Genomic DNA, 17,992 nt, shown 5'->3' with positions numbered 1-17,992 from the left:
GATGGTTGTTAATTCCTAGTTATTTTTTCAGAAATGCAATGGTATTTTATTTCAAGCATCATATGTGCTTTTCATGAATCCTAATTTGCTGAAGTTAGTAAACTTAGCTTTCATTTATGATTTCTCACTATCTAGAATGTATTCAAAATACTTTATTGATATTATATAGCTTTCCTTATGTCTTTTGCAAATTCTAAATCTTTAGGATAAAAAAAGCCAAATTATGATGCCATATCTTAAACTAATCAGTAGGTGGATTATTTTCAGGATTAATTATTCTTGCCAATACTCCTGTTTATGTTGAGATACAAATTTTGAGGGTAGCTACCTACAACAATGTATAGGCCTTAAATACTGTAAATGTGATAATAAGATATATAATGAATATCTGAACAATAACAATATAACACACTTTGGAATGCCATGGTCTTAGAGCATCAAGTAGCTTGAAATCTGTACATAAAATCTATCTGAATGGCACTGGTGATTTAATGTGGAAAACAGGAAACAAGATGCATAGGGGAATAACATTTATTTATTGGCTATATTATGAATACTATTTTCAGACAATCAGATATGGACACTTTAAAATTTCACATTGCTTTAGAGATCCAAAGGCACAGACACAGTGATTTATCATGTTTTTAAAAAGTGACAAAAGAGGATATTAATTCTGGATGATTTTTAATCAATTTAACACTATTATACACTAGAGAAAAAAATTCCACAAACATACCCTCACAAAGCCGGTAGTTTTATATTTACATAGTGTTATTATAGCAATTTTAAATGTTAATCTATGATACAATGTTACTTCAGAAAACATAAAAAATATAGTTTTTTAAATAGCCATGCTCCCATTTTTTTTATGAAAGATATTCAGTTTATCCTAACACTTCAAAAATGCATGAGATATTGCAGTCAGCTTTATAAAATCTTTAAGACAGAAGGCTGTCAGATGGAATAGGCAGAGGGCTCATCATCACTTATGTCTGAATCATCTTCATCAACTCCTTCAATCACTGATTTCTTCCCTTTACAACAGGATACAATTAATCCAATTAAGAATACCTGTAAATTTCAATGAACTATGTTATTTCTCAAATCCAAAGTCATTCAGAAAATAATAAATTTAAAATCCAATGGCACTACTGTGATACAAACGGACCATTAAGGGTCAAAACATCCCTGGGATCCCCATACTTACCCCAAGGAAGACCCAGTTACCGAAATAGTACACAGCACTGAAGAACCAGAACTTGTGAAGGAACAGATATGTCCGGGTGACAGTGCACTGATCTATAAGAGCAAATAAAAACTACTGTGAGATAATTTCTCTCTTGATGTGGACTATTAATACTATATTTTAAAAGTTATTAAACAAAACTAATGACCAAAGTCAGAAAGTCAATAAATATTTAGGGACAGGACTGAAATCTACATCTGTCTCTAAAATTCAGTTTCAATTCCCTACTATAACTTAAATTACCAACTAATATGATGTATTTTTAAAAATGAATGCCACCAATTTAATCCTGGCTATTAAGTATTAAAAACATTATATTGGCTAGTTCAATTTATTTGAAATATAAAAAGGATTTTAACCAGGCGTGTTAGACACGTTCTAAAACAAGACAGATAAAGTTTTCCTGATGAACATTTAAAAAATGAACAATGTAATCAGATGTGATTAGTATTATGCTACACTTTTCTAAGAATCCAATTATCAGGAGAGCCCAAACTTGAGAGGTTCTTTGAGCTGTTTTTTTTTTTTTTTTTTTTTCTAAGAATGCTATTGAAAAGATGGCTGCTGCTTCTAAAAAATACAAAAAATCATTTTATACTGATATGCTTACTATTTGAACTTTAGATACCATTATAGCTTGAATTAAAAATAAATCATATACTTTTCTCTTTCCAAAAAAATATAACTCTTAAGGGAAAAGTGGCAGACTGGTTATTTGCTGTTTGTGTCAGATGCCATAGTGGTTTTACCCAAATACATTATTTCTACTAGGTTAACAAGTCCTCTATATATCTTGACATATACCTAGTAAATGATGTCTAAGAAAATACTTATTAAAACCATTCAGAAAGGTCTGGGTGACACAATATAATGTAACTGATTGAAAATTATATATGCTGCAGTTAATATAGAATACCAACCTCACAAATTTCAGAAGGCCTTTATTCATTACAGCAGAAAATCCTAACTTACAAGGCAAGTTCTTTTTACACAAACAGTTATGATTTCCACATATTTTTATTCAAAATGGACAGTGGCAAAAAATTCTACATGCAATTAAGAGACCAATATCACATCCTATTGCTGATTAAGAAAATGCACTGTTGATTTTTAATTTTATGAACTCTCTTCTTAGCTTCAATAAATAAGTGCTGTTTTTTTCTTAAAACTGTACTGGGAATTTTGTAGTCCAGTTTATTACACAAAGGATCTAATACACTTTTATTTTTTGGCTTTCATTTGGTTTTCTGAAACGTAGCATTTAGGTTGTATTTCATCAAAACATAGGGCCCGTTATGTAAAGCTTTAGATGTTAAGTAAATATTTAGATAATCTAACTCATATCTATTCTAACTCCTTCCACTGTGCTTCAACATTTACTTCTATTACTCAGTACCAAACTGTACAGAGCAGTCTCTTTTTCTGGCAGGAAAACATGCAGTTAATAGAGAAGCAACCTCTTCCTTTCATAAGCAAGGACCACAGATCGAATGCAGATCTACTGATCCCCCAAGAGCCTCCTTCATATTCTTTGCTCTTTCTCAACAGAAAAGCCTTTCTCAATATTCAAAGCCTCCTAAGGAAAACCAGAAAGACTTCATGCAGCAGTGGCTGGCCAGTTTCCTTTTTCTCCCATAGTTACTAGCACCCGAGATTATAGCTTTACACCCGAGATATAGCTTTACATCCAAGATATAGCTTTATACTGGAGTTCAGTCCAGCAGAGGAGATTCCTAGCTGGACATTCAGGAGTCACTTACCTGCTACCGTAACATTCTATTCTCACCTCTAGTACAGAACTCTTTTCACAGTAACATGTCACTTCAACTTACCACTTTTTCAATTAAATAAGCTTAAGTATTCAAAAGAACCTGTCAGAATACCTAGCATTCATATATAATGATTACTGAAGTAATCCAAATTTTTAAAAAAGGTTATTTTATTTTAAAAGCATATTACTAAATAATACATTTTTTAATTCTTTTGTCTAAAATCTAACAAGATTCCGAGGGTATCAAAACAAGATACTTGAATATGTTCTGAAAATGGAAGTATAAAATGTCCAGCATGGTGACGGAAAAGCCCAGACTGGTCTCTGACACACTTGGTGTCAAACATCATTTGGCCACTTCTCTGCCATGAATGGGCAAATCTAAACTGCTGATGCTGTGCTTGTTAAATGGGGTATGGCCATATTTCCTTGCAGTCATTCTAAAGACCAAATGAGGTACACTTGTCCTTTGGTAAACACAGAGGATTGGTTCCAGAATCCCCATGGATACCCAAATCTGGGATGCTTAAGCCACTTATATAAAACTAGAGGCCCAGTGCACAGAATTCATGCACTCGGTGTGTGTGTGGGGGTAGGGCGGCCCTCAGCCCGGCCTGTGCCCTCTTGCATTCCAGGAGCCCTAGGGGGATGTCCAACTGCCACGGAGGTGGGAGAGGCTCCTACCACCACTCCTGTGCTTGCCAGCCATGAGCCTGGCTTCTGGCTGAGCAGTGCTCCCCCTGTGGGAGCACACTGACCACCAGGGGGCAGCTCCTACATTGAGCGTCTGCTCCCTGGTGGTCAGTGCCAGTTGTTCTGCCGTTCGGTTGATTTGCGTATTAGCCTTTTAGTATATAGGATGGCATAGTATCTGCATGTAGCCTAGATTTGCACACAGGCTACAGCAGAGTATCTACACATCATGCCATTCACATGGATTCAGCAGAGTGCTCAGTGTGTGACAAATTCAAGTTTTGATTTTCAGAACTATCTGGGAATTTTTTTCAGTTATTTTTGATCTGCAGATGGTTGAATCCATGGATATGAAACCACAAATAAGGAAGGCTGACTATATATCAAAATCCCCATGCAAAGTGACAGTTAATATTTTCTTTTTTCCTTTCAAGGTATAACTGAACACATGATAAAAAAAACACAGTTCTCAAGAGCTGCTCAAATGGTACCAAGAAAAACAACTAATCTTAAGATTTTACAAGTATATGTCCAACAGAAGTATAAAAAAAATTGCTTAGATACCAGTATCATAACTATTCTGTACATGTTCATTATCTTTCTTTCTTTATAGTCAAAACAGATACAAAAGGATTTGGTGAAATTCAAATGTATATAATTTAGTAACAGACTAACTGCTAAATAGTTATATGCTTTTAAATAAAAATAACCATTGTGAATGTTTCAAAAATGAAGACAGGCTGGGCTTATCCAAAAATGCCTGTTCACAATTATTTTAAAATCAAGATCAGTATTTTCCATTGTTTAAGTGTTACATAAGTTCTGCTATCTATCTATCTATCTATCTATCTATCTATCTATCTATCTATCTATCTATCTATCTAAAAGCCTAAGTGACTGTTTGACCAGTAGCTATGATGCACACTGACCACCAGGGGGCAGACATTGAATGCACAGGCAAATATGGGACAGACTGATGAATTTCAGAGGGAAGGGGGTGGGAGAGGGAAGGAAGAGATTAACCAAAGATCTTATATGCATACTAGAGGCCTGGTGCACAGATTCTGGCCTATGGGGTTGGGCCCAAACTGGCAGTTTGACATCCCCTGAGGGGTCCCGGATTTTGAAAGGGCACAGGCCAGGCCGAGGGATCCCACCGGTGCATGAATCCATGCACTGGGCCTCTAGTACGAGTATAAACTTGTTTGAAAAATGTCCTTCAGCTTTCTCAACATACTCTAAACTTTAAAAACGAAAGTTTTATGACTGATTTCCATACTTAAAGATATTTTTGGAGTCAGAACTTAACTGAATTAGAAATTCAGGGCTAGAACAGGGATTACAAGACAGTGACTGAGCCGGCAGAAGCAAGTAAAATCAAATCACTTTTCCAGAGGTCTAATAAACCACTCAGTGACATTTTAAATTGGGTTATATCCACCAATTATTTTGCCCACCACAAAAACAAATCTTAAACATTTTTTCTATCACATCGTTTTTCTGTTACTTATTTACCATTTTTAAAGGTTGGAGATTTGATATACTCCTTCTAAAATAAGATTAAAAGGTGAAATCATTGTTAGCATTCTGCTTTGTTGTTGAAAAAGATGACCCTAGACCACAAATCTATACACACAATGTGTACCTAACAGCTCTTCATAGTTATCTTTATATGTACATACTAGAGGCCCTGCGCCCTCTTGCAATCCGGGACCCCTCAGGGGATGTCGGACTGCCGGTTTCTGCCCGATCCCCGCAGGCCAGGCCAAGGGACCCCACCGGTGCACGGGCACTGGGGCCTCTAGTATGCATATAATATCTTTGGTTAATCTCTTCCCGCCCTCCCTCACCCCCTTCCCTCTGAGATTCATCAGTCTATTCCATGTTTCCATGCCTGTGCGTTGAGCATCTGCCCCTTGGTGGTCAGTGTGCATCATAGCTGCCAGTCGAACGGTCGGATGGTTGCTTAGGCATATATATATACATATATATAAAATTTGTATTTATATTTAGTGGCATATATCCATAGAAGAATTTGGTTAATAAGTCCTATACACATATTTTATATTCCAGTGATGATTCCACACTAAATAAATGGGGGGGGGGGGTTCCCCTTCTTTCCATCATCCATCTTCCAGCTGCTCACCTAAATGATACATATCTAGTTCTATAGATGTCTTTCTACAGCTATCTAAAAAAAATTATGAGTATTTTGAACTTTGATCTTCAAAGTAAATTTAAGTTGCTGAATGTTTCATTTAGAGATTGTGTTCTAAAATCAGAAGTGTTCAGCAGACTTGTGACTGTTGTTCCACAAAAGAATACGCAAAAGTGCCAATTAAACTAAAGAGGGCCTGTTAATAATGAAAAACTAAAAATAGGGGCTCAGAGAAAAACCTAATGACAAGTGGCCATGCAAAAAAAAGTAATTCCCCCTCCCATCCACCCAGCCCCATCATGACCTTAAAATTTAAAGGATAGATGATCAAACAAAACACAGAACATGAAAATGTTAAGTATAGTAAATAGACACTGAAATCCAGACACTTTCATTAAAATTCTAAGTCTCATACTATCTGTGCAACTCATCTATTGGGACCTTAGTTTCTGCATCTGAAAAGAGGGGCGGGGGGAGGGGGGTGAGCTACTTAGATGGCCTCTCTAGTTTTGTTTTCTTATTTTCCCACTAGAGGCCTGATGCATGAAATTCGTGCAAGAGTAGTCCTTCCTTCCCTTGGCTACCATCACTGGCTTCCCTCCGGCACCCGGGACCCGGGCTCCCCTCCAGCCACTGGCAGGCACCTGAGACCCAGGCTTTCCTCACAGCCCCAGATTCATTTGGAAGGTCGTCCATCCAGAAGGATGTCTGGTCTAATTAGCATATTATGCTTTTATTTTTATAGATTATTATAGATTCTAGTTTATATTTTTAAAACTGTTCACAAATTATGTATCTCTTTATGACCTTTATTTCCATTTTTATACAGAAACTGAGAGGGGAAAAGATTCTCTATCTCTAACTGACATTCTGTCTTAGATAAATGTTTTCAGAATGATAAGTTCTACAGGTTCTGTGAAAACAGGTCAACCTGTTTATTTGTTGGCAAAAGTAAAACAGCCTGGCAAACATGTTTTATTTATAAAGACTGTATTCTGAATCATTCATAGACTTGTTTGTGCAGAACTTAGTGTTCAACTAAGGTACTGATGCCCATTTTACTTTAATTTTTCCCTAATATTGTATTTAGTTACTTAAAATAATTCTTACTTTCCCCCTTTGTACTTCTTATATCTGATTATAACCCTACCTTAGATTTTTAATTTTCAGTCTGCTTGGTTTTTTTGTAATTCATGCACTTTAACACACCATCAGTTTTTATTTAAGCATTATCTGCTAACTTGAGTCATCTTAATCATTTGTCCTTGTAATATTATGACCTAAAGCTAAAATTGAAGCTGTAGATCATTTGATTATTTTTAAGGCTATATATACATATTATGTTAACAAATACACTTGATCAGAATAATCTGCCAAAATTAACTTTGATGTATACAGACCATTTCATTTCCAGTTTCTTTAATATTCAAATAAGACAACACAAGTTTCTTATTGGGTGATAACTCCGTAAGTTATATGAATGAATGTCTATTCACTATGTTGTAGACCTGAAACTAACATAAATTACATGTCAACTATAATTGAAAAATTTTAAAAATTAAAAAAGACAATACAAGTTTACTTCAAGAAAAGGTAAGCAACTTAAGATAACAGAAGACCGGGTTCATGAGTTTTTTGAAGTGATCATTCAGAAACATATTATCTTGCTTTGTCCTTCACTGTATTCCCCAAATATTCAAAGCTTCCACCACATTTATTATAGTAACTTGGCAAGTATATATGTCTTTATGCCTTGTTAATGCAGGTTCCTTTTCTGCTTGGAATATCCTCCAGTTGTTTCAGCTTACTTAATTAGATTTAACTTATGCTTTTGGGCTCAGCTATAATGTTCTGGGCAGAATAAATCATTATTCCCTTTTTATTTCCTACAGTACTTTGTTTATAATTTCAACATACTTGCTATTTACTTTTCCTTCTATTACGATTATTTATTTTCATATCCAAATCCCTTAGACCAGTGGTTCTCAACCTTCCTAATGCTGCGACCCTTTAATACAGTTCCTCATGTTGTGGTGACCCCCAACCATAAAATTATTTTTGTTGCTACTTGATAACTGTAATTTTGCTACTGTTATGAATCGTAATGTAAATATCTGATATGCAGGATGTATTTTCATTGTTACAAATTGAACATAATTAAAGCATAGTGATTAATCACAAAAACAATATGTAATATGTGTTTTCCGATGGTCTTAGGTGACCCCTGTGAAAGGGTCGCTCAACCCCCAAAGGGGTCACGACCCACAGGTTGAGAACCGCTGCATTAGACGGTATGCTTTCAGAAGGTAGGGACTGTATATGTGTTTCCTATGACATACTCTCTCTTTCCAAAAATCCATCCCAGTACTCACAATGGCTATTGTGTTTGTCCATTAAGAACAGTGATCTTCCATCTTCCTATTCTGACTCAATTATGTCTATGCTACTTTTAATAACACTAGTTTTAAAACCATTTTATTCACATTAACACATAAATTGTGTATTAATGCAAATTAGATTAAGTAGCAATTAAAACATAAAACTATGAATATAAAGGTCCTTTTGCTGTAATGACATAAAATTTAAAATAATTTCTAATTTGCTCAGTTGATTGTTTTAATATATAAATTATGCATTACCTGTCAAAATAAATTAAGTAATATTGTCATTTTAAGAGAACTTTGCAAATATAGTATAATAGGCATTCTTTATAAATTTGCTAAATTGTTCTATTCTTTAAGATATTATTTTAAACACAAAGAACCTAAACTATTTTTATATGAATAACTCTCTTTTGAATGATACATATTATAAATACCTAAAACTAGGGTTTCAGTAATATTTTTATGTTTAATAAATGCCAGACCACCCCAAATATGAACACAATATTACTTTTTAAGTCTCTAAAATGTACTTAAAATTGACAGATCAATATATGTAGTTTCAGAAATCACTGCTTTAGAAATAATTTTATGTATAACACTGTAAATTATAATTTTTGTTTCTAAATTTAAAATTATTCTCCAAAATGCTGTTATTTGCCATAAACACATAACAAAGATGTCATCGAATGCCTGAGGAACTTATATTATAGCATCATCTACTTTAATCAAATGTTCCTACCAAAATGTCACAATGTCACTAGTTTGCCTTTAAATAAATATTGCCACACCAGTCCATCACCACACATTCCACCCCATCTCCACCCCATGTGTTAAGTCCCATGCCTTAATTTGCTTTTTCATTTTTCTCCATCATTTTTATTTAAAGTATTCTCTTTTTAAAAAATGTACCCTGACATTCCAAATTCAATGATCATATTTCTATCATTCTCTTCCAAATATGCACAGGTAAAATTAAATTTGGAGATTAGATTGAGAACAGAAAAAGGTTGAAAGTATAAATCAAATCCGCAAAACTAAAGGTTATGTTTTGTACTGCAAAGTAACATTTCAAAGGACAAGTCAACTACAATGTTTAAGAAAAATATTAAATAGTTCAAAAGGAGTCATTTTAAGCACTATAAATTAGATTAGACTGAAAAAGAAAAATACTAAATGTGATTCATAAAAATGTCATGGTCAAGTATATCACTTGACTAACACTTACTGATCTATGCTACACAAATTCACTCAGTTCAGCAATATAAAGGAATTCTTAAAGCCTCACATAAGTGTGAGGTAATTCCGAAATCTCGATTTGTTTTTATTTGTTTTGTTTTGTATTTTTGCTTAAAGTTTCAATAGTAGTACAGTAATTTAAGAAACAGAATCTTAAAAATTTTAGATCTTCAGGATCACTGCCTTCTTATTTCAAAATATTACAAATCAACTCAACATTTAATTTTTCATTCTATTTGCATTTAGCTAAAAGTGACAACCCAAAGCATTTCATTACCAACCATATTTATGTTATGTGTATGCACATTTTAAAGTAAAAACTCTAGACCTAAAGTCATTAAAAAGTAGAACTGGAAAATCAAGTATATTATTTATCCTAGAAATATCTTACTGTTATTTCTGCAGGCCAAAAAGAGGTATCCCTACCATATCTGTGTTCCCTTCTCTTGTTCTTTTCTCCCAGTTTTAGCCTCTTCTTTATTCCCTATGCATTCTGGACTCTGAGGTCGGTCACTTTATTCTCTACCTCTCAGCTTGTCCTTTGTTTTCCATCCCACTTCACTCTTCAACCACCTTCCCCAGACAACGTAAGCATTGATGGACAATAATCATACCAGTTGTACCAATCTGTACAACAAAAATACAAATTGATCATTTCATCTCTATCCCTTGACATATATCTTCAATCAGATCCCTCTTCTATTCACTTTCATGGTCTATCAAAACCTTTGGGACAGAACCTAGACACAGAACCTACATAGAACCTAGACACAGAACCTACATAGAACCTAGAGACAGAAGAACTTCGCTGGAGAGAACATGGCAAAAGATCCTGGACAGAAACTGGAGACAGAACCTAGAGACAGAACCTAGCGAGAGAACCTGGCTGAAGAACCTGGATAGAACATGGCAAGAGAACCTGACTAGAACATGGCGACCGAACCTGGCTGGAGAACCTAGAGAGGGAACATGGCTACAGAACCTGGCTGGAGAACCTGGAGAACCTGGCTGGAGAACCTGGAGAACCTGGCTGGAGAACCTAGCAAGAGAACATGGACACAGAACTTGGCTGGAGATTGTGGCTAGAGATCCTGGCAAGGCTGCTGATCAACTGAACGCTGTCTCCGTGTCATTCCTTCTTCGCCGACTCCGTCCACACCTTTGGGGACCCCTGGACCCGCTGGGGCTGGACCCCAGCAACGGAGCAGACAGAACGGAAGCCAGTCTAGTTCCATGGAGGTGGGGGCCCCTCAGAACCCCATGGGCAGCACCTCCACGGTCCACTTTCCTGGAGCCCCTCGGGTACTCTGGAACACAGTTTGGAAATGTGGTTTTAAAACATCAACTGATGCCCGGCTGGTGTGGCTCAGTGGTTGAGCGTCGACCTATGAACCAGAAGGTCATGGTTCGATTCCGGGTCAGGGCACATGCCCTGGTTTCTGGCTCGATCCCCAGTGTGGGGCATGCAGGAGGCAGCCAATCAATGATTCTCTCCCCTCATTGATGTTTCTATCTCTCTCTCCCTCTCCCGTCCTCTCTGAAATCAATAATATCAATCAATCAATCAATAAATCAAATAAACATCAAAAAAAAAAAAAAACCTTTGGACACTTTTTTTCAATTTTGTGCCCACTCAATTATCAGCATATGACCTAAGCTTAACACTTCATAGCAAATTGAGACAATCATCCAGAAATGCCAACTTCCTGCCCACGCTCACTGAGCCCCATCATTGCTTCCTTCCTTGCAATCTATAGAAAGCATTCTGTCTTGTGTTCTTAATATCATCTCCTCCAGAAATGAATGATACTGGTCCACCATTCAACCTTTGATATTTTTCTTCAACCACTCCCACTCCATTAGTTTTATCCCACCATCTCTAAGTCTCTCCTAATCTTAAAAAAAATGTCCTCAACTCTGGATGCCTTCTATAGTTTCCATCTAATATCTCTCAATCTCTATTAAGAATTCCTGCCGAAACCGGTTTGGCTCAGTGGATAGAGCGTCGGCCTGCGGACTGAAAGGTCCCAGGTTCGATTCCGGTCAAGGGCATGTACCTGGGTTTCGGGCATATCCCCAGTAGGAGATGTGCAGGAGGCAGCTGATCGATGTTTCTCTCTCATCGATGTTTCTAACTCTCTAGCCCTCTCCCTTCCTCTCTGTAAAAAATCAATAAAATATATTTAAAAAAAAAAAAAAGAATTCCTATGAAGACTAATGTAAACTCAGTCACTGCTTTATATTCCTTTTTATTCAATACAATTAATTTTTATCTCCATCATTAGCATTTTTGCACAGCTTTTCTCTGTACCTCCTTTGCACTTAGATTTTCCTCTGAGTTCCAGTCTTCATGCTCTTCTTATTCTCAACTCTCAGAATTCCTTACATAAACATTCAATTGCCTATAAAATCTCCACCTAAATGTTCCTGAAACATACCAAGTCAACTAATCATTTCTTACATTTTTCCCTAATCTTAGTATGAATTTTTATCTGTTTGGTGAAACTGAAATTTACCAAACTACACAGTAACAAGAGGGCCATTCTAGAACTCTCCATTTCCCTTGTCACTGCTCTAGATCCAAGCAATAAGAAATTCTTCAAATTAAACCCACAAATTTCTTTCTTCATTTTATACCCTCATGACCACTGTATAGTTCAGGCTTTCACCATCTCTTTTGGATAATTATAAACAGCTTTCCCAGGCAACACCTCACAAAAGACTTCTATGCTCTGGTCTCAATTTCGCAAATCTGTTCTCTATATAACTGGTATAATTAAGTTACTGAAAAGAAATCAGATCATAACATCTACTTAATTGTTTAAAACTATTGGCTCTTTAGTTATTTTGCAAGACCTTTTGTGACCTGATCCTAATTATTCAATCTCATTTCCTCCTTCTCTCCAATACCCTAACCGCACAATTTAAAAAACAAAACAATGTTTTAAATTCTCTTGAACATATACCCAGAGTTTAAGATCATTTTATCTGTGTGTTTTGTCCCTCTGCCTACAAAAGCCTTCTATAGGTGCACACATACCAGATAAATCTTTAACCTTGAAGCTCCGGTTTCTTTTTGACTTCTATTCCACAATGATCTCCTCCAGGTAGAGTAAATTACTTCTTCCTCTGGGCTATCCCTGTATTCTTTACCTATTCCTGTTACTCCATCACATTCTATATTTGGCCTCACTAAAAAACTCAGAATTCATCTTTTTCATAATGATACCCATGAATGGTTTATGAAGAAATATACTATATTTGACATATTACTTTACCCTGAAATAAAAGCATTTTGACGGCAGAGTAGAAAGTAAACCTGTAAATTTTGAAGGAATAAATCTGCAATCCTTAATCAGGACAAAATATTGTAATATTCAAAGGGAAAATAATCACCTTAGCACATAGAAAATAGTGGGGGGGGGGGGAAGTAATTCTCTAAAAATACAGAGGTTAGGAGCACAGGATCAGAGTTTTTCTCAGAATACACATGAAATACTTAGCATTGTGCCTGGAACGCAATTATATGTTCTTAAAAGTTAATGCTATTATAGTTAACATTATTAACTGAAGTGACTAGGTTTGGACGAATTTAAAGTTGTTTTAGGTCACAGGTACTTTTGATCTTGGTCCTAAAAATTATGAATTCCACCAAAGAAAAAACATTTAAGAGTGGCTTCTTATATTAGTAAATGTGATAAATTGTACCTACCTTTATTACTTCCTAAGCAACTAATTTATAATGGCTTTTTCCTTAATTAAAATCATTATATCATCGCCCTGACCGGTTTGGCTCAGTGGATAGAGCATCGGCCTGAGGAGTGAAAGGTCCCAGGTTCGATTCCGGCCAAGGGCATGTACCTTGGTTGTGGGCACATCCCCAGTAGGAGGTGTGCAGGAGGCAGCTGATCGATGTTTCTCTCTCATCGATGTTTCTAACTCTCTATCCCTCTCCCTTTCTCTCTGTAAAAAATCAATAAAATATATTTTTTAAAAAAAATCATTATATCATCAAGAAATTCTACCGAAGAGACTTACCAATTTCTCCTTGCTAAAGTTCCTTTGTCACTATACATTAAAACAAATGCACCACATAATGAACACAGCAAAATGTAAGGAATACTTTTCTTACAGTTGTAAGAGTTGCTTTACCTTCAGGGGCATCTGCATCACATCTCTTTGGCACAGAAAGGGTTAAGTTGCCTTTATAATCATCATAAGTTATATTGCTCTGAAAGATGAAAATTAAAAATCATATTTTGATTCCAAAGTAATCACAATAACTTTATACTCTGTTTTCTATTAAACTACATCTAACACTCTAAATAGTAAGTTTTAAGATAAACTTAACATGAAGATTTTATTGCAACAATCCTTGGGTCCTGTGTTGAACAGAACTCCTTCCCAGAGAAAGAACCCACTTATTTTTTCCACAGTGAAGCAAGAAAAAAATATCGTTGGTCCATGGAAAAGCATGATCTTCATTCATTCAAAGAAAAATGTTTAAAAAGCATGACCCAGTCAACTACGTGCTGGGGATGAGGCAAGAAGAGAATAAAAAAGTATGAGAAGTGAGATTTATGATTCGGGTGATCTTCTAGTATTGTGTTTCCCAAACTCAAGTCATTCCTGTACCTCCACCATGATTGCTCCTCCCACATTATTACTTAACTTTGTTCAATGAACCTTAGCAATATTATAGATGGTATTGATTGAGGGCTTGATGGGCTCGTTAGATGCTTTTGTCCCTAACTACATGTTAAAGTAAAAAAGGATGGAAGATAAAGTACAGGATAAAAAAAGGAATGATCTGAACAGACTATCTTAACAATGAAGACTCTATTAAAGCAAGGCTTGAACGAGACCCTGAAACATGGATTAGATTTGAATTGACAGAAAGTAGAATAAGGTATTTTAGGAAAAGGAAAAAATACTAAACAAAGGTTGAATCAGATATGGCCAAAATATTTTAAATTGTCAAAAAACCCAAACTAGCTGCCCAATTATAAATAGGAACCACGGCTGCCTTTGAAAGATCAGTATCAAGAAATCAGTGTTACAGGTAAGAGAACACCCAGTTACCTACAAATAAAATATTTATAAAGCATCTCTGTGGCATTCATAGTACTGATGAGCAGACATATTTTTCTTATCAAAACTTTTTGGGGAACTATATTAATAAATTTACTTAAAATGCTATTTTAGAGGAAATGTTATGGGTTTTATTAAAGTTCTGATGTAAAGCTAAGTAGCTTAGCATCACAGGATCCATTTAAAAATATTTTAATGAATAGTGTGTCATTTTTAAAAAGAACCTGTAAGAAACAAATATAAATATGCTCAAAAATGGATAAAACAGGTTTAGCAAAGATAAATTTTATCTGAAGAACTCATATCTTATGTTAGCCTTCATAAATTAAAATTTGCTTTAAAATATCAGTATATTTAAAATATCAAAATAATGAATTTTTAAGTTTTGCACTTACCTCTATTAAGTAATTTTGGCTTCCATACATAACATACTGGGGAGCAAGACTATAAATCATATAGCTAGTGTGAAGGACAATAAGCAGAAGTATCATGCAGAGAAATAAGAGTGCCTGGGGCCTGGTCCTGCCTCTTCTGATTTTATATAACTGGAAAGAAAAAAGACAGTAACAACATTTCAGCAATATATTTATTTGTAAGGCACTAAGTACTGCTCATGTTTTAGGGGCAATGAACACAGTTTAATCAATCATTTCTTTTTTCAAAATAAATACTAAGAATTCATAATCATTCCAAATAATTGTAAGGATGGTAAAAACAATTTTCTCCCTGCACAGATTTCAGGTTTAGATTTGTTTCTTTCAAAACTAGAGGCCCGGTGCACGAAATCTGTGCACGATTGGGGGGGGGGGGGTCCCTCAGCCCGGCCTGCACCCTCTCGCAATCCGGGAACCATCCCCTGATGTCCGACTGCCGGTTTAGGCCCCATCCTGCAGGATCGGGCTTAAACTGGCAGTCGGACATCCCTCTCGCAATCCGGGACCACTGTCTCCTAACCGCTCGCCTGCCTACCTGCCTGATCACCCCTAACCACTCTGCCTGCCTGCCTGATCACCCCTAACCACTCTGCCTGCCTGCCTGTTCACCCCTAACCACTCTTGCCTGCCTGCCTGATTGCGCCTAACTGCCTCTGCCTCAGCCCCCACCACGGCGGCTTCGTCTGGAAGGATGTCTGGAAGGTCATTCGGTGTTCGGTCTAATTAGCATATTATGCTGTTATTAATATAGATCATGGCAAAGCATCTATATCCAAAGGAACCTTTAAATTATTCATGAAAAACTCAGGACCCAGAGAATATATCAATATTTGCATGGTCTGTTTCCAGACAAACATTCTAAATTTATTACACAATAGCATCTGTAAGAAGTTCATAGAGCTAAGAATTGTGAACTACCTCTAATTTTATCTAAAAATTAGAATTAGTTTATATAAGTATTTATTTGTGGTTTTATATAATAATACACAAGAACAGACATATCACATGATTATAAATATTCATTTCTATGAAATACTCAACATCCTCATACTGTCATAAAATCTAGTTTATGATAATATGACTACATATTCTCATATGTACCTATAACAGAGCAAAACTAAAACATATACTAACAAATACAAGGAACTGGGTAGCTTGCTTCAATAGCAGAGCACACTTTCATTTTAGCAATAAGGTACCACCCACCTGTTTTATTATTGGACTGTAGTATAACATAGAGTAATAGAATTCCAGTTCTGGATGGGATGATGATATAATCACCTAAAATTTTACCTTTCCCAGCTTCCCTTGCACCTAGTAGTGGCTAGCAGTGATAAAATATTAAACATCAAAGAAAAGTCAAAGTCTACTGGCAATTTCTGGGAAAGTTCTGTTTTATTATAGGTGTCACCCCTTCCTCCTAGCTACCTTTTCCTTATGTAATGTGGACAGGATAAATAGAGCTGCAGCTGTCAAATTACAATAATGAGGGAGAAGCCAAGAGGATTACAGAGATATTGGTTTGACATTTTTGAGCTACTCAACCAATGCCAGATTTTCTTTTCCACAGCAAGAAGTCACTCATTAGTTCAAGCCACTATTTAAGTGGTTTTTCTTGTACCCACAGGTAGAAGTAGTCTCTATCTGATACAGCTTCATTTTAAAATTCTTAATTCGCCTCAAAATGAACATAAGAAGAAAATAACCCTTTCTCCAATCATATAATGATCTTTAACTCCTAGTAGCAAGGACCATCTTTTGAACTACAGTGTATCCAATTGTGCTTCAATGTGTTTCCATGAAGCCAAACATTAAGGAAAATAATATAACTTCTAGACCAGAGCTTCCCATCCTCGGCGCAGGTGACGTTATGGGCGGGATGAGTCCTTGTTGTCTGAGGCTGCCCTATGCACTACAGGCTGTTTATCAGAATCCCTGGTCTCTCCCCACTAGGTGCCAATAGCGCCCCCTAGTGGTAGCAGCTGGAAATGTATCCAACATTGCCAAAAGTATCCAGGGGGCAAAATCACTCCTATTTAGGTAATAACCAGTGCTCTCAACAAAAGCACCTTTATGTTAGTATAAAGTAAAAAGGCTAATTTTCCATCACTTTTAGTATCAATGTACTTATAACTTCTATATTATAAATATAACTTTCAATAATAAAGAGTATGTGCAAAATGAAAGTAATAATACTGTAATATATACTCACTCTAATCCAAAAGAACCATATGCCAATATTTCTAATCCCCGCCATTGAAGTAAAAATAAAGTACATAATAATAATTGTTATAAGAATGTAATCAAGAGGGAAAACCTGGAAAAAAAGATAAAATTAAATTCAATACACACACACAGGGCTTTAGAAGTCATATAAAATTAACTGAAATGTCATTATTTATATTTGGCAAATATTTAAAATATCAACCCTGATTTAAATCAGGCTACTATAAAAATAAAAAATAAATCCCCCCCAAACAATTACCAAACTATGACCAAATTGTTTAGTACCATTATCATAAGAAAAATCCTGTAAGAAATTAAGCTAAAAATTACATTTAAATATGAATAAAAAACTTCATCAAAAATTAAAAACAGGAATTGCTTAAAAAGCTTATCTTAAGAGTTCAGCAATATATCAATATAATAATCCTTAAAGCAACATATCAATGTAAAAGTCATGTGTAAATAAAAAGCCAAATCAGCAGAGGGCACAAGCATATATTGCCAAGTATTAACAAGTTTTTCAACATAATAATTTGACAGTTTGTAAGAATATGTGCTAGAATATAAAATGATTGTTCTTTTTACTTACTCTTTGTAGTAAAGGCAAAAGCATATTCAGTGGATTACTCAGATTAGTTCCAAAAATTATGAAACCAGAATTGATTCCAGCTGAATGAAGAGCTTTATCCAAACTAAAAAAGTAAAATAAAAATTATAGTGATTTTTACATATTATATGACCACATTTTCAGTT

At 35.4% G+C, this 17,992-nt stretch overlaps 1 protein-coding gene across 3 annotated transcripts in view; it reads right to left on the bottom strand.

Annotated features, from left to right (window-relative positions):
* Positions 1 to 515: 515 nt before the first annotated feature.
* The window catches only part of LMBRD1 (LMBR1 domain containing 1), a 79,575-nt gene continuing 62,098 nt past the window's right edge, over positions 516 to 17,992 (bottom strand). For 2 of the 3 annotated variants that reach the window (XM_036317318.1, XM_036317320.1), the window contains exons 11-16: positions 17,829 to 17,931; positions 17,226 to 17,330; positions 14,975 to 15,124; positions 13,641 to 13,719; positions 1,208 to 1,299; positions 516 to 1,071 (exon numbers count right to left, since the gene is read on the bottom strand). In XM_036317318.1, the coding sequence (XP_036173211.1) occupies positions 955 to 1,071; positions 1,208 to 1,299; positions 13,641 to 13,719; positions 14,975 to 15,124; positions 17,226 to 17,330; positions 17,829 to 17,931 (646 nt within the window). In that variant the 3' untranslated portion in view covers positions 516 to 954. Of the gene's footprint in view, positions 1,072 to 1,207; positions 1,300 to 13,620; positions 13,720 to 14,974; positions 15,125 to 17,225; positions 17,331 to 17,828; positions 17,932 to 17,992 lie in introns of all 3 variants that reach the window. The other variant, XM_036317319.1, reaches the window with a different exon arrangement.

Source organism: Myotis myotis, unplaced genomic scaffold (assembly GCF_014108235.1).
Source record: "Myotis myotis isolate mMyoMyo1 unplaced genomic scaffold, mMyoMyo1.p scaffold_m19_p_7, whole genome shotgun sequence".
NCBI classification, from domain to species: Eukaryota; Metazoa; Chordata; class Mammalia; order Chiroptera; family Vespertilionidae; genus Myotis; species Myotis myotis.
The sequence above is the reverse complement of the archived record's forward strand: the minus strand, read 5'-3'. Positions and strand labels throughout refer to the sequence as shown.